At 41.3% G+C, this 26,076-nt stretch overlaps 1 protein-coding gene across 2 annotated transcripts in view; it reads left to right on the forward strand.

The window, feature by feature from the left end:
- LOC134000217 (myosin-10-like) overlaps nucleotides 1–26,076 on the forward strand; it is a 57,391-nt gene that overhangs the window by 4,194 nt on the left and 27,121 nt on the right. For both annotated transcript variants that reach the window (XM_062439556.1, XM_062439557.1), the window contains exons 3-4: nucleotides 4,212–4,368; nucleotides 24,166–24,193. In XM_062439556.1, coding sequence (XP_062295540.1) covers nucleotides 4,212–4,368; nucleotides 24,166–24,193 — 185 coding nt within the window. The remainder of the gene's footprint in view (nucleotides 1–4,211; nucleotides 4,369–24,165; nucleotides 24,194–26,076) is intronic.

Here is a 26,076-nt window from a genome sequence, read left to right on the forward strand (position 1 = left end):
GTGGTGAAGATTTTGTTCCAAAACAGATTACAGGCCACAATTGAATTTTCAAAGTCAGATGATGAGTCAGTGGTTCTGATCAATTACTCTATCAACCCCCACACACAGTATTTATTGACAACTTAACATCAACCAACTTAACAGTAACATTGGTGTAATAAATGTACAAACTCTCACTTAGCCTATGTTTATTATGTGGATTGTACCTTTTACTGGCCAGTAACTGAAACCTTAAGCTGCCACTGCATTTTAGGCGCCTGGTCTACATGTGATTCATCTGTCCTAAGCTGTCTCCTTCCGTGGCCGTTTGCCCGTCTGACGGTTCCAGTTGTGTGAAGTCATTCATTCTGTTGGGCCAACTCGTTTATTGTAGCAGCTTGCTATCTGTGAGGTGGTGATTCACAGGCTAAGCACAGTGCTACACACTAGGCTACGCCACACTAGCAGGGCTACAAGCGGGCCTTTGTGTCGTTAGATAAGCCTCAGCTGTCAGAAAGCCTCAGCATTCTTCCATGGCAAAAAAGATTGTCCGTCTGTCTGTCTCCTGCCGCCCACTTCGGCTCTGCTGCTGCTCAATGTCCGTCCTATCTTCAGCAGCTCTACTCTTGTTTCCCACCCTCCCTCTTCTTCTCTCTTCTTTGCTGGCTCACTGTTCATGGACAATAATGACATTGAGATTGACATTGTCTGTCATTTGCATTTTGACCTCATCTTACTTCTCGCATCCTCACTTTTTATAGCATATTGAATATTTATGCGATTCAAATGCCGGATGAATGCGAGCTGAACTCATCCTACTCAAAACTTTCTCTTTTTTCTAATGTGAATCTGCTGCAAGGCAACAGGTAAAGCACAGCAAAAAGAAAACAAAAACGCACAATTGTGCTCGTTCTCATGTCCCTGTAGACAAGAAAGTTATTTTTAGTGAAGGGGTGTAAAATACTGCTCCCACAGTTCATTTTATGTGTTTGAATTAAAATCACATGTGGTCTCGTTTTGCAAGCTGTTGGGCCCTGACGTAATCTGTTGCCTGATTATAATTGTACTTCTTTGACATTCTGTTTGTTTTCGTGTCACTATGATTTGAAGCATGAACTCTCCACTCTTACCCTTCTGTGCGCTGAATATAGAGTGCCACCGATTCATACTGCATTGTTAAAGCACTGCAGTGTAAGTTTGAATGCACTGGCCCCCGTGCTCTAAAATTCAATGAGCAAGAATAGCCAACTTATTAAATGTGGAGAAAAAGCAGAAGGATGTGATTTGACACCATGCATCTCAGATTATTGATCATCATATTTCAAAAGCCTAGTCTGAAGTATTTGATAGCTTTGTAATGAAATAAGTGGAGCAGAGCACCATCAAGGGAACGGTCAAGGTCTCCTGTACTCCACACAGATCAATGGCACCGCAACTTTGCCTCTGCACCCAGAGCGCCCTCCTCTGCAGTGGAGAGAGCGGCCTATCCACGAAGGCACGCAGACTGACTGATCAGATATAGCAGATGGGGTCGGCTGTTGTGTCTGCTGTTGCCTCTGCGTTGCTCAGCTGTTACTAGGCCACGGCCTCCACTCCCCTGGATCTGATTTCACAGTGGAAATATCACCTTCTCTTTCCTGGACCAGGCCAGCCACAGCGGTTTGGCAGGCGGTGTTGAGTTAGTCGTATGGTCTGTTAACTGGCAGCAGTGGTAGTAAATGTTCTCTAGTCTGCATCGATCCCGCTTTGGTACTGTAAGATTTTTTCACAATAACTCCTGGTGGGGAAGCGGCAGTGCAGCAACAAGCATGGCAAAAAGTTTCAGAGATATTTTTGTCCGGTCAGGATAATGGACATGTAACTTTGCCCTAAATAAAAATCATAGTCAAATGCAACCACTCTTGTTATTTTTAGAGATCAGATTACATTTCAGTAAGAGAAAAGGAAGGAAGGAAGGAAGGGACATGATGCAGCAAATTACAGTGCACCCTTTTGCCCTTTAGCTGGCTGGGAAAGTCCTCACTAGCAGTCCAGGTATCTCTCTGCAGCCTCGCCAGCTGTCTCAGTGCCGCATGTCGCACAATTGAAGAGAACCCAACAGACCCCCCTCCCCCTATTTATAGCAGCTCCAATTTTCAGATAAGGGTTGGGGCATTAATTTTTCATTAGCTTTGAAAAGGAGAGTGGAGTGTTAGAATTTCAGCCCTTGTCTCTATATCTGAGCTCTCCTCCCCTCAGGTGGGGAGTAATTTACAGAAAGGCTGAGAACACAGTTCAGTGTTTGATACACCTCTGCGTCTTGACCGTATTGGACCATAGAGAGCCCTGTCAGCTTCATTTCTGTCTGCTCTCATGCTTTCCTCACCTTTTTTTTTGTCTACCCCTTTCTGCTTTTTTGTCTGTATCATCAGCAGTACAGAGCAACGGTCAGCTCAGTGCCGACTGAGGGCCCTAACTGAGCTATTACATAACAGCTACTACAGTATGCTTTTGGCTCTCTAGGGCCCCTTCATCAACCTAGAGCTGATGAGTCACTCTTGCCACAGTGCCTCACTCGGCCTTGAATGTAGCCTTAATTGAAATGCAGATGTCATGATGTGTGGTGGACTCAAGGACTTTTTTTCTTTTAAATTACATCTTTTAATTTTTTGGTGGAGCTGTATTACAGTTTTGTGGGTATAATGCACACATTTATTTGCAGGGGGTGTAACAGGAAGGAGTAAGACAATAAATAGCTCTTTAAACTATTAAAGCTTTTTAAAACATTGGCTCCTTCATTACAGACTGCAGCAGAGAACATGTGTCTTTTTATGAACTGTAAGGGCCATGCTGGCAGTAAAAGAGAGGACACTGTTTCTGAGGAATTTCATCTTCATCACAAAAAGTTTCACTGATCTTGCTCTGCTTGCTAGTTTTCTTCTCCTACACTTCTGGGGTTTTTTTTTTTTTTTTTGGGGGGGGGGGGGGGGGGGGGGGTTGTAATACAAGAGTTTCTTGACGAAATGTAACTGTAGAGTGAGACAGTACAAACAAACATGTCTGTCACCCTGACCTCTGACGAGCACAACTGCTTTGTAACATCCACCGCACTGTATTTATATGTGATATGTGCCTTTTTGTGGGTGTCCACATTTGTTTGTATGACGTATTTATACTCACTCTTCCTTTTTGATTTTCTATGTTGTCATTCTTGTGCACATCAGAACTTTTCTCTCACTCTTGAGCCTCGAGGTTGTTTTCATTTTCTGTTTATCTGACATTTTTGTGATGATTTATTATTTACTTTAAAACTATTTGACTTCCCATTTTAGCAATAGTGTTATTACTACACTCTCTTGAATATTTTAGGTCCATATACTCAACTGTATTTTAGGTTTACATTCAGTAGGTGCATACTGTATATGGGTAACTACGGAGATAAACAAGGTTGGACATTGTGTGGGCCCTTAGGATTACCCTAACATGCCACTGATGAAAGCTGTACTACTGGTAAGCAGTTCCCAGCTCTTTCTCTGTGTCATCTGTACGGGGAATGCAAAGCCCCTATAGCATCTGCAGAATGAGAGAGAGGCAATGCCCCACCAGGGCCTCTCTCTCATTCCTGAGTGCCTTGCTGCCTGGTCGATTCTGCCTACAGCATAACTGAGAAGTGTTCATACCACACACTCTCTGGGGGGAGATCTCCGGGCTAATTACACAGCCAAGTGCAAGTCAGAAACTAGGCTAAATGTTTGCAGCACAGGCTATTTGGTGCAACATGGATGTTAATAATATGCATACACACTTTATTCACATTGTGTAATGCTGTTTCAGATTTGAACTCTCTTATTAGGACTCACAAGAGACAAGAGTCTGTTTAATGTTTGATTAAGTCACCGTCAGTCTGCCCTGCCCTATCACTGTGTTGGATGCCCACCATGATGATGTAAGCTCCTAAAATGTGGGTAATGACAGGTCTTGCTGCACTAATACAATACAGGCCAGATGATCTAACAGTAAAAAAATATTACCCCTGACGCTTTTACCATTTAAAGCTATTGATGTTTTATATTTTCTGTTTATATTAACTTAAAATAGAATGAGTCTCTTTCAACCAGGGTTTGGAACACAGACACGTCATAGTAATCAACTATATATTTCTTGAAAATATATTGTCTGCCGCTGCCGGCTGTCTTTGTTGTTTACTGTCTATTCATTTCCTTTGTTTGTCTGTTTTGTATCTTTAATTACAGACATACTCTGGCCTGTTCTGTGTGGTCATCAACCCCTACAAGAACCTGCCCATCTATTCAGAGAACATCATTGAGATGTACAGAGGGAAGAAGAGGCACGAGATGCCTCCACACATCTATGCCATCTCTGAGTCAGCTTATCGCTGCATGCTTCAAGGTATGACAGACAGTCGCTTTCCCCCTTTTATAATGCTTTTATAAAGCCCCTAACTATCAGTGTTAGTCTTCATTGACAAGTGTAATAACATTTTATGATATTTCATGTTTGTCCCAAGTGTGAATTTTAGTGTTTCATAGTGTTACTTGATGGAATCGTATAATTAAAACCGATCATTTCCAGTGAGATAGTAAAACTTATGGGAAAAGGGACATAAGCCATGGCTTAGTTTATTAGGATGTTTTGACATTTGATTGGCAAGAAAAATCCTCTATTGGTATTGTTGGTATTGTGCAATGAAGCTGGAAACTGCGGTGGGTTGTTTGCATTTTGGTCTCTCCTGGCTGAGAGTTTAGCTCATTTGCAGGCAGCTTGGGGTTTGGCTACATAGTCCAGGAGATTAGTGTGTGAAGAAAGTGTGTAAAGTGTGTGAAAGGTCACAAGGTCAGAGAGGATGTGACGTCACTGGTCATGTCTGAGAGGAAGATTAACTGTCTGGCAGGTTTTCCAGCTGTATCACCAGTGTCATGTAGTGAATTGGCTAGTAAATGGTCATCAGAGACTGTTCAGCACTTCTTTCAACGCTGTAAACGCCAGGCAAAGTGTTAAGTTTTATTGTTCTTAGTATTATTGGTACAAGTTATATGTTACACCTATGTCAGTATGCCATTATTTCTCCAAACCATAAACTGATTTGTTTTTTGAACCACTGTCATGCTTTTTTAACTTTAAATTCATACACCAGTATCTTTAAATATAGTTATTTAAGAAGGTAGATTTGAGCAGCTGTACACCCTTATTTTGCATTTGCTCACTCAGATGTAGCTCCTCAAGACTTGTTTTAATTTTGAAATCCAAAATGATCATTCATCTCTGTAGTCTCCATTTGTTTTGCTCAGTATATCACCATGTACTGCCAGCAGAGGTGAACGACCGACTCTGTGTTTCAGATGAGAGTAACGTGCTGCAAGTGGCATGGGTAAGATCTCTAAGCTCCTAATAGCGTGGGTGGTGAGAGGCCTTCCTGCTAGAGCTGATGCCCTATGACAGAGGGATTTGTAGATAAAATGGGGGAGAGAGAATGAGAGAGTGAGACTGATGATGAAGCAAAGAGAGAGAGAGAGAGTGAGAGAGAGAGAGTGGGTATAACCAGCATCAGTCTTCAGGTTGTCATTAACTACTTAACCTCCTGCACTGATCCTGTAGAACTGTCTTCATCCTGCACACACTTTGCTAAGCTGGTCCTTATTATTAGCTAAAGCTGTTGCACACTCAAACCCTTAGCATAATCATACAAAAGCCAGAGCTTACGATTATAACAAGTCCATGTCAAGTCATCCACCCTAATTAATGTTTGGTAAATAAAGCAAGGTGAAGAGCTGTGTGACTTGTTTAATGGGCTTATATTAAAGCTCACACTTGTCTGCTGTAAAAACCCACAAGACACAGGACTGTAACCCACTTTGGGTACTGACTAATTGTTTTTGAATCTCTGATGTAGAAGAACCGCTGTGATAAGCAGAAGCTTTATCAGAGTCTATCAGTGTTTAGACAGCTTTAGCCTCGATGCTGTGTGCCATCACTGTCAAACCCTGGAACAGCAGCGTTACTTTCTCCCTTTTGTTTCTCTCGAATGCTGTTTCACATCTGAGATATTTGAACCTTTAAATAACATGTTCGCCAGTGTTAACGTTGCCCTTTATTTTTCATTTGTCTCTACACTCGTCATCCTTAATGTGTCCTTGTCACACATTGTCCGGTTGACCTCCACAGCTGCATTTGCAAAGCTCTGGGTTTTGTGTGTCTGACTGATGTGCTTTAGGCTCCCTGTCATTACACACTGTTCTCTGGTCCCTAGACTCAGCAGGCTGAATTTCCAAACAGCTGAGACCTTTACTGGAGCTCTAGGGTGAGCAGGGCCAGAACGTGGACCACATGTCATAGTGCCTCAGTGCTTTAAAGTTTGATTCAGGACCATTAAAGGGAGATTTCACCCCAAAATCAAAAATACATATTATTCCTCTTACCTGTAGTGCTATTTATCCATCTAGATCGTTTTGGTGAGAGTTCCAGAGCGCCAACCAACCAGTTGCATGCTTCCTTCTGCGCTGTGAGATAGTTGGCAGGTGTAGTTCTGTAGAAAAAAATAGTTCCATCACTGATCACAACAAGGTCTGTAGATTATCTTGATTAACTGGGTCATTATTTCAGGAAAGAGACATTGCTGTTGACTTTTTGTATTTTTTTTGGCACTTTGAGCATCACAACCCAAGTGCCATCCAGTTCCATTGTATTTGAGAGAAGGCAGACATCTCTACGGCCAATATCTCCAATACTTGGCAACTCGCACCAAAACAATCTAGATGGATAAATAGTGCTACGGGTAAGAAGAAAAATATTTTTATATTGATATTGGGCTGAACTATCCCTTTCAGTGTAGATTAGAGCCATTTAGTTCACATCGAGGTTCACAGTTTACATGTCGCCTAAACCTTCTAACGTCACTTCATTCATTTCCATCTGTTTGTATCTCTTTTGTCGCATTTACCATCTGTTTCACGCTCCAAATGTAGTTTTCCCCAGAACCACCAACACACAAAGAATCACACACACACATTCCCCTCATCCTATTATCACCATGCGAGATGTTTGTCTCTCGATATGGGACGCCTCTCTTGTGCCACCATTCTTGTCTCTGACCCCCTTTTTCCCTGCAGGAGGTGTTTATTCTGTCGGACCGCTGTCCCGCACAAGGGGCGGGGCAGTGGAATGAGGTCATCGCTGGTCCCGGCTTTCCATACCATGCTGTGCTAAATTCTACAAGCTGAGTCATCGTCAAGTTGTCGCAGTCGTAAGAGCAGCCCATTTCCCACTGTCGGGCTCAAATGAGCAGGAGGGCATCACCATGGATACCTGTGTGTGTATCTGTGTGTGTATGCATGCGACCAAAATAACCTTCCCAAGGGATCTCAAATAGAGGTGTCACTTGGTGAGTGACAGTATTTTCACTGGCAGGAAAGAGAGACTTTTGTGTGTGTTATTGACTGAATCTCCTTCAGTTTGTTGAGTATGGCGACTGTCTTGTTCAGGGTGAGAAAAACTGTGTCTTTTAACGCTCCAAAGCTATTGCAAAGTATTTAGGATCTCCCACTGTTTTATAATTGCTTTCTTTCTTCTCTTAGTGACTAGACCAACTGGCCTCTCTCATTTCCACCCTTTTCTCTGCTTCACTCACTGGTCTGCTCAGTCTTCTCCTTTCTTTTTTCTTTCAGCCAGAATGTTCTGGCTTGGAAGACACTGAAGAGGAAAATTCCCCACATCCTTTAAGGCATTTTGGTCGCCTTTCACTTAACATGAAAAATACAACCGCAACTCTGTTGGAAGCCTTGTGGTGGCTCCGTTTCCTTTGTTCCTTCCTTCTCCTCCTTTGATCAGGAAACACGGGAGGAAGAGTGTGCGGAATGTCCACTTTCTTATCACTCCTCTATGTCAGGATGTAGCCATGGTTGCCATGGTTAGGCGGCTGTTTAACTGACAACGTCGTGTCGCCATTTTCTCTCACATCACTTCTCAACCAGTCCGACAAACAAGGCGTAGTCTCTGGCAGGTTTCCAGGTTCCCTGTGTGTGCATTTGACTGTTTAGTAGTTTTATACATTTATTTCACCCCTCACCTCATTAGTTAGTTGTCTGTGGAGGAAGACAGATATGGAGTCTGACAGTAATGTTACTGCAGCCCAGTTTACTCAACGAACCACAAGGTTGGTCAGACAGATGGTCGTTATTTTGAGTAGTAAATGCCAAGGATGGCTCTGCATCTACAGTACCACCCAACTGGTATAAGAGTATACCCCTCTTTAAAAAACTTCAAACATGTTAGAAGTATGCAGACATCCATGTGTGTCTGCTTTTCCGAGGCAATGGACCATTTAATTGACAGAATTTGGTTTGCAGTTTGGCAGAAAGATTAGACATGCACATGCTACAGTGGGATTTCTTTGGATTCTTATGTAGTGCCAGTCTCGTAACTCCAATGCATTTCAAGGTTATGGCTTCATTTTAAAACTTATGTAACGGGGTGAAATCACTTGAATGTGGAATCACAGCTGAGGCAAAATTAGAGCAACACAGATGGCACAGCGGGCATGACATGAAATGGATGAACGAAGAAAGAAAAAAAAAAGCGAAAACCGCTGCCTGTTTCCTTCTATTTCTTAAAGAAATGTGAGGATGGCAGATTCGTTTTGACATTGCCTCTAAAGTGCTGTACATTTCAGGTATGTGGTTGTTAGAAGTGTGAGAAGGATGAATAACAAGGTTTGCTGGCAGTAAGTCTGCATTCATAACCAACATACACACATCTAGTCACACAGAAAACACCAACTACCAGATGTTTCAGGTGTAAAGCATGAAATTGAGCTCTCCCCAATGTGGTCACGGTACAGCATTGCTTATTTGTATGAGAGATCAGTCTGGCGCTGCAAAAAACACAGAGAGCACCAAGGCTGGCACTATACTCCAAACCAAACTAAAATGTGTGAATTCACAGAAGAAAAACTGGGTTTATGATTAGAAGAATGGATCACATTTGGCTTTAATTGTTGCAGTGTGTGCAGGCTAGACTCTCCTCAGTACAATGATACCTTTAACTGGTGAATAGTGTCATGTTATTAGTTGCTCGCAGCAATATTTTCTGTTTATACTAGTTGGAATTAAAGTTTTTGTGTTGTTAAGCTTTTAAGGTACAAATTGCATTTGTTCCCACTGTAATTTGCAACATCCTTTATCTGATGTGGATGTGATTTAACAAGACCTGTAGTTGCAGTTTACATACTACTGCTATTTCCATGCAGTGCCATATTCAAAAGCAGTCTGAGAACAAAACAAATACTGCTGGCTTCCATTTGACCCTTCAGAAAGTAGAAGTAGTAGTGTGAAGAAGTGCAGAGAGTTCTACCTATATACTGTCTCCAGTATTAATCATGAGTCTTTCCTCGCATGAGCTTCAGGTATTCCTAGATATGAAATTTCTCTTATCCAGCAGAGCGGAGACAGGGATATAGAAGGTAACACAGTCAGAGGAGTGGAAAATGTCTTGCAACACAGAAGTGAGAGGGAGGTCCACGCTGGGAGAGATGGGGAGGGAGAAAGGAGGGATTTTGAAGACCTTAATATTGAAGAGGACAGTGGGGTAAAGGTTGAGCAAGGATAAAAGAGGGGCGCACTGGAGACCCCTACAGAAACTATCAACAGAATTGGTACTGGGGGTTTAAGCATAAAGAGGAGAAGGAAAGAGGGCAAAAAAGACTGAAATGCAGCGCAAGAGGGAATAGGAGTCATGCAAAAGCAAGAGGGGGCAGAAGAGACAGAGTTATAGGGGAAACAGAGCAGAGGGTACAGGGGAAAGGCAGAGGGGGTGGCCAGCATTGTGCCTCACAATAGGGGCTTTGTGCAGTTTGAAGGGGGCTGGGACCAGAGTTCTGTGTGTGTGTGTGTGTGTGTGTGTGTGTGTGTGTGTGTGTGTGTGTGTGTGTGTGTGTGTGTGTGTGTGTGTGTGTGTGTGTGTGTGTGTGTGTGTGTGTGTGTGTGGGTACAGCAGACGGGTAGGCCTAGAACTACAGAGCTCTTCCCTGGGAAATGAGGCCTCTTGTTGGGGTAGTGAGGACTTGAGAGAAGGGTTGGTGGAGGGCACACCCAGGGCCTGAGTGACAAGACAGGTGTGGAGGGTCAATGATAGTAAGGAGTGTGTATGTATGTATGTGTGTGTGTGTGTGTGTGTGTGTGTGTGTGTGTGTGTGTTCAAAAAGACTGTCTGTACTCGTTACATGTTCGATAGATGACTTTCAGACAAATGGGCAAGCCTGTTTAAACATCATGCTTGAGTGTACTGCAGACACATTCTGTCTTACTGTCTTTTAATGGCAGACAGCTGTGGAGTCCACACAGGAGAAACTCACATACTGTAAGGGAGTCATAGAACAGATCTGATTTATGGTTACATTCCTCCTTCCTTCTCAACCTATAAATAATCATTTAAAATCCAGAGTGTGCTTTAGAGACATATTTAATTGGAACAAGCTACCAGTATCCAGAATCAATATAAATTTAAAAAGATATTGAAAGGTGAACTGTTGTAGATGACCACATGATCGACTGCTGTTTTATGTTTTTGTTTTTCCTCTAAATTTATCTTGTTTTTCTCTTTTAATGTAATTATCCTCATAAAATAATAAAACTGGAAATTTGATGTTGATCGAAGTCCTCGAAGTGAGCACGGATTTTAGACTTCTTTCATGCTTTTTCATTTAGTTTTTTATTATTGTTAATTACTAAAATTATTATTTCATTAATAACACTCTGTATTGTGTTCTGTTGTAATATTTTCTTGTGAGGACCCCAGGAGTCATTCATTTGGCAGCTAATGGGGATCCTAATAAAACAATATACACATGCAGACACTTTTACTGCCTAAGCTGGACTGAGTAATGTTTAGGGGCGCTGTTTTGTGTCAGTCACAGATATATATAATATGTGACTGTGTTATGGAAGGAAACCTGGCTCTTGCCTTTCTTTGTACCTATCATCAGATGACACATTTTTAGATATGATGGACTGATGAATTTCCAGCTGAAATAACAGAATAACAATAAATGTTGAGAAGACTACTGTAAATGTATTCTACCTTCTACCTCTTGTGCATCAGTTATTTAGCTAATTAATCCACCTATATATTAGCAAATCTGTTTAACCGTAGTGTATTTGTGTGTGTTTACATATGTGCAATATATGTGCGATTGGTGGTCATCAATACTCTTTGACCTATAATGGTAGGTGTCTGTGTGAACATGAGAGTCAGAGACGTTCATACAACTAAGAGAGGTTGTAAGAAGATGATTTATGATAGAGCCACTGTCATGTTCTGCCATCGTTCTTGAACAGCGTTGTCATGAGAGACGCATAGCATTGATACCAGCAGCGTCATCACGACATATAGTGTTACCTGACTGATGCTCTCACTGCCCTCTCACTGACACCAATAACTTTATGACCCATTGCAGGCCAGGAAGAAAAGCAGATAGTGTAGCTGCCCAACTGTGTGTCATACTGTCTGGCTGCTGTCACTCTGTTTAATGGGCTACTGATGACATCTGTATGTGTATTCATCTGAACTCATTCACAGAAGCCTGGCCTTTATCCAAGACTGCAAATCATATCAATTTGTTTAAATTTTCATGGCAATTTTATATTTAAGCTGGCTGTATACTCAGATTTGCTCGTCAGACGGTGGAAATGCCCATTAAACCCCCTCCTTCTGTACCTTTTCAAGGGCGGAGGATAAGGGTTGGCTGTACACGGCCATTTCTGTAACTTTCCAAAACGGACAAACTGACATTCACAACCCCTTCATGCAGTGATTGGCCAGCTATGTGGAGGTGAGAAAGGAATTAGGGTTTCAACATCTCTCTCTAACTCTCCTTCCTTCTTTATTTATGTCATTTTTCATATTAACATATGAGTGCAGCTCTATGACTGCATTCCTGGACTGTCTGAAAATATATGCCATTATCCCCATATTTAAACGAAGTTGCGTCCCCTTGGTCCCCCTCCCCTCAGATTTTGTGTATCTTTTTTTGTATTTCACTGATTCCATCAGATTCAGTCATACACAGTGTCACAGTTTCCCTTCTGTAGCTAGACCCCTGCTCCCCCTTGTGTGTCTGGATTCCCGTGGGGCTACAGAGCTTAGCACTGTGATATTAGAGGTGCCAGCATAAACACACACGCACACATACACACGAAAACAGCCCTGTCCTGTTGGATTATGGCAGGCCTAGCCATCACAAAGAACCACAGTGGACCAAACAAGCCACCCGCCTGCTGCCATCTGCAATCGATTACATTGCCAAATACTTTCTGCCATATCTCCCACAACTGCCTTCTCTCCCCTTTCATTGGCCTAAAGACAACACCCAACAGCACAAGGCTAATTTTACACTCTCTGTAATGTTGCATGGTGTTGTGCAGTACTAGCACTCTGTTAGCATAAACAAAACTTTGCATGTGTAACACTTAAAATGCAGCTTGAGAAACCCACAGCCCCTGGGCCAGAGAAGTGTGTATCTCTATCCTCTCTCAGGGATCGTTAAGAAGCAATGGGAACCATAATAGGTCATCCTTGCTGACAGTGGAGAATGGAAGGAATTGATGAGTTTTGACAGTAGCAGGCAATTTGGGAGTGGTGATGCTTCACGGGAGATAGATAGATTGTGGGGTTATGTGGGTCTTCTGGGCTCACATACAAGAACAGAGGCAACTTATTGCTATTGTTTTTGGACAGAATTCTGAATTACTCCTTTGAATCCTCAACTAAAACATTTTAAGAGCTTGAACATCACCCCCAGAAAGATTGTATAGCAGAGCTAAGGTGTTAATAAAAAGTAACCAAATATAATAAACACGTATATAAAATCATGAAGAAAAAGGAAGGACTCCTATGTTGTTAAGATAATGTTTTTGAATGACAGTATTGATAAGTAAAGACACCAGATTAGCATTTATGTAGAGCATTAATTATTATGTGAATGAAGGTTTTTTAGCCAGGATAAAATACAATGGTCTGAGTAGTGACAGAAGCAGGGAATACACCCCACCGCTCTTCAGTCTTGTGGGAAATGAAAACACGAGTGTGTCTGTGTGTGTGTCCACGTTCTGCTATTTTGACGCTGCTGGTACTTTGTCTGGCATGACGGCTGTGATCAGTGAACCAAAAGGTTGGTTACGTCTCACTGTTGCTGTATTCCTTTCTTCGCCATGTGGTACTCCATGTGTTTGTATTTTTATATTAGCCAGTAACTGAGAGGTACAGCATGCATAATCTACAGGTAGGGCAATTATTCAATCTGCCCAGTTTGCCAGAAATAAACCATTTCAATCCCACCTTCACCAGATGTGATAGTTCCACTCACTGAAGTTGAGCCAAGGATTTCTGTTGCCTCTGTGTTATGCTGCCATATAACTGGTACATCTTCAGGGCCACAGACATTAACTACAGTTAAGTCAGAGGAATAGATATATTAAAATTCAAAGAGTCTTCCAATTAGCTCGAAGTTGTTTACCAAATCAGCCTAGCACCTCTCCAACATGTGGGACCTGGGGCCTCTCTCTCTCTATCGCCCTATCAATCTTGATACCCCTCTTTTTCCCCATAGCAGACTTTTCTAATTTCACCCCTGCGTCAGAAGCATTTGAAAAATGTGCTTTGTGGGACTTGAAAAAGGAAAGACTCCAAAAGCCTGTCTAAATGCTCTCTGCAGAATATAGCTCAGACAGTATAACACAAGCCTTACAAGCCAAACACAAGCCCACAGGACACGGAGATAAGAATCTGAAATTAACACGCAGGAGACTATGTCTGCCATATGTGTGTGTGACGCTGTTCTTAAATATTTTAACGACTGCTGGTTAACCTGTTACAGTCTGTTACTCTTACAATAACAGTTACCTGTCACAGTTACATTTCTTTTATTAAAATAAGCCATCTTCAACTTTCAATTTTTAATTAACTGTTGTTTCAAATGTTCAGTAGGTGAACATGAAACAGAGTGGATAAATCATGTATCCCATTTTTTACTTTACTTGATGGTGATTTTATGTGGATGTTTGGTTGTTTTTATTGTCTCTTAACTCTTGTCTCCAGTTTATTTCTGTCCATGTGCAATTAAAGTGGCCCCAAAAGTGAAAAGCCAACCACCTAATAAAGAAAGGAAGAAAGAGAGAGAGAAAAACTGCTAATCCATGAGCTGCCCCTCAGCCTCAGTGTGCATGTGTGTCCTTTATTTTCCTGAAGGTTCAAAGCCAGTGATAGCACAGATCAAGACACAGTGTCATTTACTTTGGGGGTCAAGTCAGTTTTTCTTGGCTTTAAATGAACTGAAGCGCATGTCCTCAAGTGGGCGGAGAAGTGAAGCTGAGGTTGTTTTATATGGATCAAGTCATGCAGTTCAATTTTGGTATAAAATCACAAAGTGTTTTTGCAGGTTCAAATAATCTAAAACCCTTTTATGCATGTCAAGTTATTCGCTATGGAGCCCAGGAGGTGTCATGGAGTTTACAAAAAAAAGATTCATGCACACAATTTAATAAGGTGTGCTCTTAAAGTAATCATTTTGTGCACATTAACTACTAATATTGCCTCCTCTGATCTTGCAGCCAGAATATTAAAGGGCGCACAGAAAGTCATTGTGTGCACAGCACGCCATATCACCTCCAGGGCTCCTTAGTTTTCTATTTTACTGTTTAATCTACAATCTACACTGATTGGATGATCAGCAGTGTGCCATTTCTTATTTAAGGCAGAGTCTCTATGGGGTTAAATGGGTTTCGCTCCGAAAAATTGTATTCACAGCTGTTCGTAGGATGTGAGATCCTTTCCCCCCGCAGTCATCTTCAGTCCTGTGATCTATAATTTATATCTCCAAACACAACTGAACAATAATGAATTGACAAAGAATATAATTGTTAGTTGTAGCTCTGTCCTATTATAATTCTGTAGTTAAGTCATCATAAGAACATTTTATTTGTATAGCCAAATATCACAAATTTGTCCCAGGGGGCTTTACACCCTGTACAACAATACAGTGTCCTCTATCCTTACACCCTTTGATTCAGATAAAGGAAAACTCCCCACAAAATCCCTTCAATTATTGTTAAAACACAGATTAAGAAGCCGTGGAGTGTTAACCCCCATTAAGGAAAGAGGCGTCCTGGTGGTCTAGTGGTTATAACATATAACTGCATTGTTCCCACTTTGATTCCAGCTGTTGCATATCACACCCTGTCTCACTCTGCCAGTTTCCATTCTGACTCTATACAAAAAATCTCAGGAAATACAGTAATCTGAAAAAAAATGACAGGAGAACTTGACATGCAGAGTTGTTCAAGAGAGGAAACCCTAGGTGTGACTAATGGGAATAGCTTCCTCTCTGCCATAGTGTGTGTGTGTGTGTGCGTGTGTGTGTGCGTGCGCGTGCGTGCGTGCGTGCGTGTGTGTGTGTGTGTGTGCGTGTGTGTGTGTGTGTGCGTGTGTGTGTGTGTGTGTGTGTGTGTGTGTCGCATCTCTCTCACACACACACACACACACACACACACTTATCTAGGTGGTCCCTCACACACTGTTGTCATTTCCGAGAGGGTGGGGACATTCACCGACCCATGATAATCTATTTCTGTCTGTGATCTCAGCTGCCAAATGTCATCCCTGTGCTGAAACTGAATCAGAAGCACTGAAACACCCATAGGATTTCATCTGCAAGTATGTCAGTGACATGACATTATTTATAACCCCTAAAGCTCCTATGTCTGTTCTATTTCTACTTTCCATCATGACCCTAATGTGCCACTGTGTCATCTCTCTGCTATTGGCATTTTCCCCCTCTGTTCGTTCTCCTATCTGATCCCTCTTCCCACCACATCCGTATCTCCTTCTCTGGCCAGCAATATCCACCCTAAACTGCACCTCCTCCCTCTCCTGGGAAGTGTTCACTGTTGCCAAATTCACGGGGGAACAGGCTGTGGCTGTTTGGACTGTCTCCACCCAATTGTTCTTTCGTTGATGGTGTGAAAATGTTGCGTGTCAACAGCCTTTTGCATTGTTACTCTCGACATCACTGGCACTGGAGGGGGTGTTATTGTGTGTGGCAACAAGTTGACGATGAAACATAAGCTTAAAGCCATAAAAACAGGCCCAACCTCCATCCACCACACCTGCCCCTCATTCCCCTTAAAAGCCACCTCTGTCGAACGGCCAGGCTGCTGAAAACAACGCCTGTTCCACACCCCAGTGGCCCCAATGCTGATAGGGAGGGAAACCAGGGGCATCCGAATTCCAGCACTCTCACACACACACAAACACACACACACACAATCACACACACACACACACACACACACACACACACACACACACACACACACATAGATTGGTACACGCAAATGGCCAGTCAGCTCTGTGGAGCTGTCTGCCCTTCTGTTCGTCGGCTCATGAATGCCTATGAATGCCTAACTGGCAGCTGGTTCAACAGCATTGCGGTGACTAATGCAGTTGAGCTGTTTAGTCACTCAGCGGATGCAAATGGCCATGTGTACAGAAACGTACATTGTAGTTACTCAATAGAGCTTGATCTATGAGCCAAAACGTCTACTGCAGCTAGTTATCAGTACACAGTAAAATGTGCCAAAAAGTTGGGTGAGCATTCCTGTGGAAGCCCAGTATTCGTGTGAGATGATGTCATATCATTACGCCTTTTACTGCTGACACTTAACAGTTTGGTGTAAATTGCTACAGATTCAGTTTTTGCCATTATTAGAAACAGAGACCTGCACTTTAGTAGTAAAAACTGCAAGTGGTGTAACTGGTGGGATGTTTTGGGTGGTTTTTGGCTTGAGAAAAGTGAATGATGCATTTGGAGGTGCAGTTTTCCATTTTAGAGACTTTTAGTGTTCATTTTAACAATTAACAAAATACCTAGTTTTTTTCACAAGGCAGTTTTTTGTACACTCAAGGGGGATGCCATCACATCAGCATGTGTTTTAGGGGCTTTGAGGTAAAGATTTAAGATTTCCAAGCTTTTAAATAGCTCACTTATAGACTCAAAGTTAATGCAAGTGAAATGTGTCCTGCATTCATTCAGCATGCTTCAAATTATGCTTTTAGCCTGCCTTCTCCTTTACTTCATCATGAAAAGACTGCACCTTAATCACTATTGGTGAATAAATAGCTTCTACTCTGTTATTCTTAGCCAAACTGCTGTTGCAGGATGTAGCACATTACTCTTCTTCAGCCCTCTACTTAACTGTGTTTATTTTGCATCTTATCATAATTATTTCGGAAGCTTCCAAGTGACAGTTATACATCGCAGGTACCCACAGACCAGAACACTTCCCAGATCACGCTGGCTGTTTGTTACTTCCACTGTCTGGGAATGCGAATGAGCTCTGTCTCACTCACTCACACACACACTTAGAGAGCTTTGTTCCTCTGGCTTTAAGTAGCTCTGGATTGTGTCCTGTCTTTGCTTTAGGTCTTTATGAGTAAACAGGCCACCATTTTTACATTACCTTTGCACCAATACAATCACTATATTCTACGGTGACTAGGAAGTGTTCACAACTGTGTGTGTGTGTGTGTGTGTGTGTGTGTGTGTGTGTGTGTGTGTGTGTGTGTGTGTGTGTGTGTGTGTGTAGCTGTGGGTAACCCTCACCAAATATAAGAGTAGTTTATGAGAGAGCTGCTCACTGGCCACCACTCAGGATTTCTTGTGTGTTTGTGGTTGTTGCCATGGCACCAGAATTTTCACTGCATTCAGTCGCATTTTACGACCTCTTTTATGAAGCAAATTGTGAGAGTTTGAGCAGCAGTGTGGAAAAAATGTGTTACATCCAGTTGCAACGACCCCATAAGGTTGAAAATCATGTTATCAAGCCAACTTGAATTTTGTAACAGTTTTTTTTATAGCTTTAGATTCCCAATGGGAAAGCTGTATTTTCATTTCTTTAATTGGTCAAATAATTTGAAAAGTGGGTGTGTAAGCCTGGACAGTGAGTTCCTCCATACTTAAATAACACTAATTTCTGCATATTTCCAGCAAGGGGCTGGTGTCAGGTTTTCCTTTTAGTTATCTTGGCCAATGTTATCACAAGTCTGAGATTAATGAGAATCAGTGTGAATATGATTATGGATTGTTTGACAGCTGTCTGATCCACATGTACAGTGTTAACATTAAAACAAAAACAGTTTGCAACAATTAGGAGTGCAATTTGTGGGTTAGACTTTTCGTCTAGCGGCATTGAACTTCACCCATATTGCCAAGGACCATTGACAATAAATGGAGGTAATTATGATTCTCGTGCTAAGAATGCTTTTGTGCACTAAGGTTTCAGTATGGCATTTAATTAGTCACAGAACCCACTCACATAAAAACCAGCACGTAATATAAGCGCACAGAACAGTATCTGCTCACATGCCTTTGTTTTGCCCATGAAAACAGAAAAAAGTTCACTGATATTTGTCCATCCAGAGCATGTTAGATCAGATCCAGATCAAAAACTACTATACTTAGACTTGTCAAATGTGGACTAGATTAGCAATGAGACTCCAGGGAGTCATTAAAACACAGATGAGGTAAAACTTTTATTCTATTTGTGAAAACACAAAAAAGCTAAAAGCAAAGCTAGAAATTCATAGCAGTATTCCACATCTCTCCATTTCATTGATCATGGGCATGTAGCGCTCCTCTTTCTACAATGTCTAACACTTTTTCATAAGTGACAAAACGGGGAATGAGATACTAAACATTATTGTTTATGTTTTTCTTTGTTCTCTCAAGCAACTGGCTTTCTTCGACTTCGAAAGCGATCAAACCAAACAGCTAATCAAAGGCCATGGTCAGCATTCAAAGTGACTGACCAAAGACGTGCGCTGTCTAGTCCATCTCCACCTCCACAGTCGACTTGATGAGCGAGGGAGTGTTGAACAGTTGCGAGTGCGTAGGGAGGATCAAGCTCACGTTCGTCACAGTCATGAAACGGTATTTGTGCACATGGAACAGAAATGTTTCATTGCAAGGATGGTTTTCCGCTTGCAGATGCTGTCCTGTGTGCTCGTAACACGTGCGCACGTCTGTTTTTTATGTGCACGGGTTTTGAGACTAATTAAACGCCATATTTCAGCTGTGGAGAATTTTATGGTGGTTGTGGTGGAGCAGGCGTCCTCAAACTTTTGCATCCTGGAGCCTTAAAGCAAAATTTGGTTCCACCCTCGGCCTCTGGCTTACTAAAACTGAAAAAAAGAAAATAAATTATTGTTACTCTTGTTTGATGATTGTCCAGAATTTCAACATAACCCATTCTGACTCTTAGCTTTAATTACAGTGCCCTTTTATGCAGGTTTTAGATCATTAACTACCAATTACTTACAAGTTATGTTACCACTGACCATTTTCTAAGCATACCATAACTAAAAACTATGAGTTTTAGATTACTGAGCAGGTTTTTCTAGACTTTCAAGCAGTAGTAGTGTGGATCTTTTTAGAGGAAAATATTCACCCTCTGATTGAGAATATAGTAGATTTTCTCTTGTTAATGAAAATCACTACATTTACTAATAAAAAACTCCATATACAGTAAGGGAGGAATAAATATTTGACAGTCAATTACATGTATCGGTGTAAAAACAGAAGTGTAAACAAACTTTCTGGAGAGGGTTGTGCCGTGGTTGTATAAGGTTAAATGAGGTTGATAATACGGGGTTGTGGTAATGATTGGGGCTTTGGTGGAGACGGAGCGAGAGGGGAATGCTCTGGAATGTGAAGAATGAGGGTTTGTTTAATCCTCATGGGGGATAAATTATTAGCAGAAAAAGGATCCCTGCTGTGCAAGACAGGGCCATCGCCTACCATGGGAGCCTGAATTGAGATTCATGTCCGCTTGTATTGATATTGTAACCCCAAGACACTGTACAGTTTTTTAATTAATTGCAGTGCCAAGTTGTGTAAGAAGTGCACATCATGTCATATTTTGTGTGAACTAATGAATCAAGCGGTAGAAAAAAAGCATTTCACCATTCAGTGAACTGTGGTATGACACTGCAGCAACACTGATTGGTCTGAAAGCTGCCTTTTCCTCTGCTGTCGTTTAGATTTGTATTCAAACAGAGACTGTACTGTGGTCTAACCTAAAAGTTGGTGAATGAATGGGCCAACATATTTCCATCTAACACTCATATTATCAAGATGATTGGAGGTGAGTTGTTGTGGAGGTAATAACAGCACGGCTAAAAGTTCTGATGAAGCGATCAAATTAAAAACATGTGTCCTTGTGGAAAAGAGATTTTGTCTCAAGTAAGGTCCCACTCTTTAGTGTTCCTTAGTGGTCTGAGTAATCTGGCTTTGCACCATTCATGGAGACTTAAACCGGGGAAAAGAGGGAAATGAGAGCAACAGAGAGAAAAGGGAAACACAAAGGAGGTAAAGATTTAGTGAGGCAGTAATGAGCTACTGGAAGGGAAGAACATGCTCAGTTTGATTGACCTATGCCTAGCCAGCATGGCATCCTGGGTAAATATGACCCAGCAGTTAGTTGCTGTGGTGATCAAGGAAGCAGCAGCTGCCAAGCGGGCAGCATGGATCAGATGCACACCCACCCACTCAGACAGCATTAGACTGTTTCACATGAAATTTTTACATAACCAATCCACCACACAATGTTTACAGCACAAAATAAAATGTTAACAAAACTTTAAAAAAGCACGTCTTGTTTTTACTGGCAGACTGTTTAAAAATCATGAGATCTGCAAAAGCACTTCTACACAAATACATATATGCAAGAGGCTACCAAAAGGTGAACATGAGAATAAGGGAGAATTGTAATATCTGGGATGCTTCTTACAGAAAAAAACAGCACTTGAATGATATCACTGTGACTGCTCTCTGTTTGATGGATCAGTGTGTGTTTGATAGAAGTGAAAGCTTCTGGCAAATACACTCAATATCTACTCCATATTGTCTGATCTTCTTGAAGAATAAAATCATAAAGGGGATGCTAGATAAAACAAGAATGATTGTCTGTCACAGGAAGAGCTGAGAGGTTCAAATGTGGAGGTGATGGATGTCTGCAGAGGAGTGTAAAGTTAAATGAAAGGAGGGCCTCACAGATAAGCAGGGTAATATATGTTTGATGAGCATAGAATGAAGTGACTGTAGAGCTAATAGAGGCTCAAATACAACTCAGAACACATCCTTCACATCAGTTTCATAGGTCAGTTTCATCATTTATCCTGCAAAGATATTTTAGAGAAAAGCCAAATTGCCACTTAATGTCAGTGATCTCATCAATCATCAGGTGCTAAGGTCACAATGAGCAGAGATTTCTTTAAAATGATAGGCCAGCACATCCAGGATTTTTTAAAACATGATATAAAAGACTGTTTAAGAGATTTTTTCTGTATTTTCTCTTTTTGTTTTTGTAGTTTTTGTCAGTGGAACCAAACTGTCTGTTATTGCTCATGCCACTACATTTCTAAACAAATGACTGTTTCTGCTGCCAGAGGGACAAACATAGTTTCTTTGCATCAGAAGTTGTTTTTGCAAAAAAGACTTATTTGTCACATGGTGTTCATTAAGGCACTAGGGGTACCTAGAGGGGCATTTTATGCAATCAACAGCTGTGGGGCACCTGGGAGGACCAGAGTGGTGCTAATGCATGAATGGATAGAAATGCATATTTTTATCTCATCCACCACAGATTGCAATCAGGTGATTTCAGATGCATGAGGTCACACATGCAAACTGGTTCTTTCTTCCATCATGCAAAGCTGAGCTGATGTTCTCAGAGGCTATTTAGTGAGTGTGTACTTGATCATTCACGATATTTTATGCTGTGTTGTGTGCCACAGTCCAGTGGGACGGGAGGTACAAGGTCTACATTAGATGCATCTGATAAGCATCGGGTTTGTGTGTATATGGCTGTGAAACACGGACAGGAAGACTAATCAAACTCAGGCCTGAGTTTCAAAAGTTGCCTCATCATCAGGGGAGATGGGGCCAGTTATAGAGAGCAGCTCATTCATCATTCCTGCTGTTACAGTTACTCATCCAACGCAAGAGGCGATTTGTTTGATTTGTGCACATTGTGGCATATTTGTGTTTGAGCTTGTCTGCATTACATTACATTCATCAGAACAGATTTTCACTGGAAAGAGAAAAGAGAAGCCCTTTTCAATGACACAAGGTCTCCAGATGCACACGCACTCACACACAACAGTTATTGTCACCAGAGGGGAGCTCACACTTTAGTGCAAGAACAAAAGGCAATTTCTTCCGTGAAAGATAACACCTTTAAGACCATTTGAGCTGTGTGTGAAAATTGACCCACATAAACAAGGCGTGAGTTCATGGGTTATATGGGGGAAATGTGTTACTCTGTGGTAAGACCCACAGCTCAGCTCTTTATCCCAACAGAGTGGTTTTTGGATAGCTGGAGTGGAGACCACTAATATTCAGTTGAGGTTGTAGCATATAATGGTGTTTTGCTGAACTTGCTTCAAACGAAATGGATTCAGGTCAAACACAAATAAATTTGAGAATTCCTTACCATTTAAAAAAAACGAACATACATTTTCTGCCTTAGCCTTCAGAGCTTCAACGTTTTCACCTAGCGTGACTTCATTTGTCATCTTTAAGCTTAACAAGACAGGCACAGTGTAATATCCAGCAATAGAGTCTGCTATCATTCCCTCAGAGTGCAGCTCACAGTTTTGAAGATGATAAAAACTGCATGGGAGATGGCGCATGATTATGATGGTGGACGTGGTGCATCTTAGGTGGCCCCATTCCTTTCAGTTTTACAGAGTTCAGGAATGTAGAGGTGTTCCCAAATTGTCTTTTTTCAGGAAATGAAAAATCTCCTTACTTCCTGCCACAGGAATGTCAGCAGATATCAAAGGCCAGCAGGAGGACTCACTCTGAGACTTCAGAAAATCAAAATGAAACCCGCTGTTGTATCCGTATTGTCACCGTGGCATGATCAAACATGTCTTCAATGGAGTCAGAAGTGCATTGATAAACACATTGTGTTAACAGAAAGGTATCCATATTGCTGCTCCTCCTGTGTGCCGCTCACCTCAGATGTGTTTAGCCTCTGGCCTTTGCTGTTGACACATGTAACACATGAGGTCATGTCAAGTATTTTACCAGCCGCAAAGAGCGATATGATGTCATCCTTCATTCTTCACGTTGTACACAAGCAGATAGTTTTGGAGTTTTAAGTCATGCCTGCAGGTTTAAATCACAGTAAACTGTTATTGCATTACATGAGGTTTTTATCAGGTTGCTTCAATAGATTTTGATCACATTCCATATTGATGATCGCTTTTGTAAAGACAATAAATGGAAAACATTTGTGTGTTAAGCCTTGATGATGGAGATGATGAAAGCAGTTACGTTAAACAGAATGTCATAAACTTTGGTTTTGTTTTGGATTCACATAATTTATTGACTTTTTTCTGTTTATTCAGTAATTGTCTCATGAGAAAATTATACTTGTCAAGTAGGCCTGCAAGACCTGTAAACACTTTGCCTGATCAATTTGGCAGGCCTAAGTTGTCGTCTCTATAAATACATCACATTCAGTTCATGTTGTTGACCAGTTGTTCTGATTGTGACAGCATGAGATTTAGTCTAGAGTTTCTGTTAGCTGATAAACGGGTCACTTCCCACCAGGTTCTGGTCTTTGTAGTCCGCAGCAGGACCTTGAAAGTTGAGAGGTCACACACTTCAGTGGGCATAGCTAATCCTGTCATCTGGACTGTGGTCTGAGTTCCTCTGTGATGAAAGGTGTAAAAGCTTTGGTTACTAGTCTGTGTGTCAGTTTATGGACATTACACAGCATGACATTGTGGTGTAGTCTGGATGCTAGAGGCTGAGGAATGGACTGTAAAATATACTCTTAACACACACATTTCATTTATGTGACTTTGGTGTGTTGCTTTCCTCAAGAAAAACAATATCAGCTGTTTCAACATAATCCTGATCCTATCATACAGTTTCATCCATCATAATTCCAGTATTTTCTTGATGCTATGCCCCATCCTGTACCAACAAAATGGTCATGTTGTATTTTAGTGTTATAGTAACAGCTTTACCACAGAGTGCAGTCTTTGTAATTACTCCTGTTGTAATGAAGGGAAATATCTGGGGGAGGATGGAGCGATGCTGACAAGGTTTTTTCTGTTTTCTCTGCACAGATCGTGAGGACCAATCAATCCTTTGCACGTGAGTACTGCAACTCTTAACTCTCCTCTCTTCTCTTCTACTCTTGCGGTCATTTCCCTATTTGGACAGATGGTTGTTCTGTTCTTTAAGGTGGTTCTGATGATAAAGCAGCTTGATGGGCTGGAAAATTAAACTGTCCCTCACCTTAATAGGCTCTTTCCAGCCACTGACAGATAAATGTACAAATTCTCCAGCCACTCAGTAGTAAATCATTATTTTGGGTTTGAAATCTACCAGCCTCTTTAATATTTTACCAACACTTGTCTGCTGGCTGGTGCCAATTTCCCACCCTGGTTATCTTATATAAAGGCAGAGTCTTACTTCTTGTTCTCAGTTATTTTTCTATGTTTCTTACCGTGAGGAGTTGTAATAAGCAATTTAACTGTACATACAACACACTGTAACAATGAAAGTACTTTGTGGTCCTTTCCTGGTTGTTTTGTCTAATTGAACTAACCCCTTTTCCATCTCCCTTCATGTTTCTCTCACCATGAGTCATTTGGCCAGCTCCCTTCATCCTGCTGCTGTGTTTTATTTAAAGACTGGTTTCAAATAGCTAAATGCGGATGCTGGGTTGCACTGCAGCTCTTCCCAATACTAAGGGAGTTATGAGTGTGGTTTGGTGCCATGTCTTCATCTTCTATGGCAGAGAGTAATTAGGTGCCACACTCTTTCAGCGTGGCTTGGGTTGACACTGCCAATAAACGTGCAAGAGCTATTGCATAATCTGACCTAAATTCAGAAAACTACACCCCCTGTTGGTGACAGTGGAGCCACAGTTTAATAAATAGGGTGGTCACACAGTTCAGAGAGACTGTTTTCTCACTGTAAAAACATTCCTAGAGAGATCATTTGGAAGTTTATGTATTTTTAATGAGATAACAATAGAGAGAGACTTTTGGTGATTACACTCCTTAAAAACAAATCATCTTGAGAAATGTGTAATGGAAGAATGTAAAAATAGAGTTGACCCAGTACGTGGAAACATGAATTCTCACAGATGAATCTCCCAGAACAACATCTGAAGATCATGTGTTTGTAGTGTCAGTAGTAGATCATGTGCTGTGATATTAGGTCTGTAAGACTTTGATTTAAATGAGATGAAGCATCACTTGGTCTCAGTACTGTTTCAGGTGCTATACCTCCTCCAAAGTCTGGTGGAACACTAAGAAAAGGAAGAAAACAGAAAAAAAACATCATTATGATATTTGTTTCAGAAGGAGAGTTATTTGACCAGCATCGACATGTTGGCTCACCACCTGTGCTTATGCAGGTCTGACTCTCGTTAGTCTTAGAAATAAAAAAAAGTCTGCATGAACTTCTCCACAACCACTTTTAATCCAGTTAAAATGCCACAAGCCTATTCAGCACAGCGTAGAATTATAGAAGGTCTTTCTTGTTCACAATGTGGTATGTGGTTTAGCAGTGATGTGTTCAGAAAAACATTTGCAGACCTGCGGTCTTGTGTGAACAGTCAAAACCTGATATTTACTTGTGTCTCTGTATTTACTGATGAATAGTTTGCAAATCTACAATTTCACTTTGGCTGCAATTTTCCTTCAGGATTATTAAAGTACTATATCTGTCTATCTAGTCTCAAATAAATTATCAAACCTGTGGTCAGTATCCCATTTTTATACACAGGATTTGAAATAAAGGAGGTATTACTGTCATTGCTGTCAGCTTTAATAATAGGCTTTAACTCCTATATCACAATCAAAACAGGGATTATCTTTTGATTGATTTATCTTATGACACTGTAATGAAATACACCAGTGAAAAGTAGCTGTGATGTTGCATTATGTCTATATGCTGTATCCCAAAGAACTGAACAGGGAGCGGCCCATGAGACAGAGAACTTGTAGAATCTCTCACTTAAGAGT

Source organism: Scomber scombrus, chromosome 18, assembly GCF_963691925.1.
Source record: "Scomber scombrus chromosome 18, fScoSco1.1, whole genome shotgun sequence".
NCBI classification, from domain to species: domain Eukaryota; kingdom Metazoa; phylum Chordata; class Actinopteri; order Scombriformes; family Scombridae; genus Scomber; species Scomber scombrus.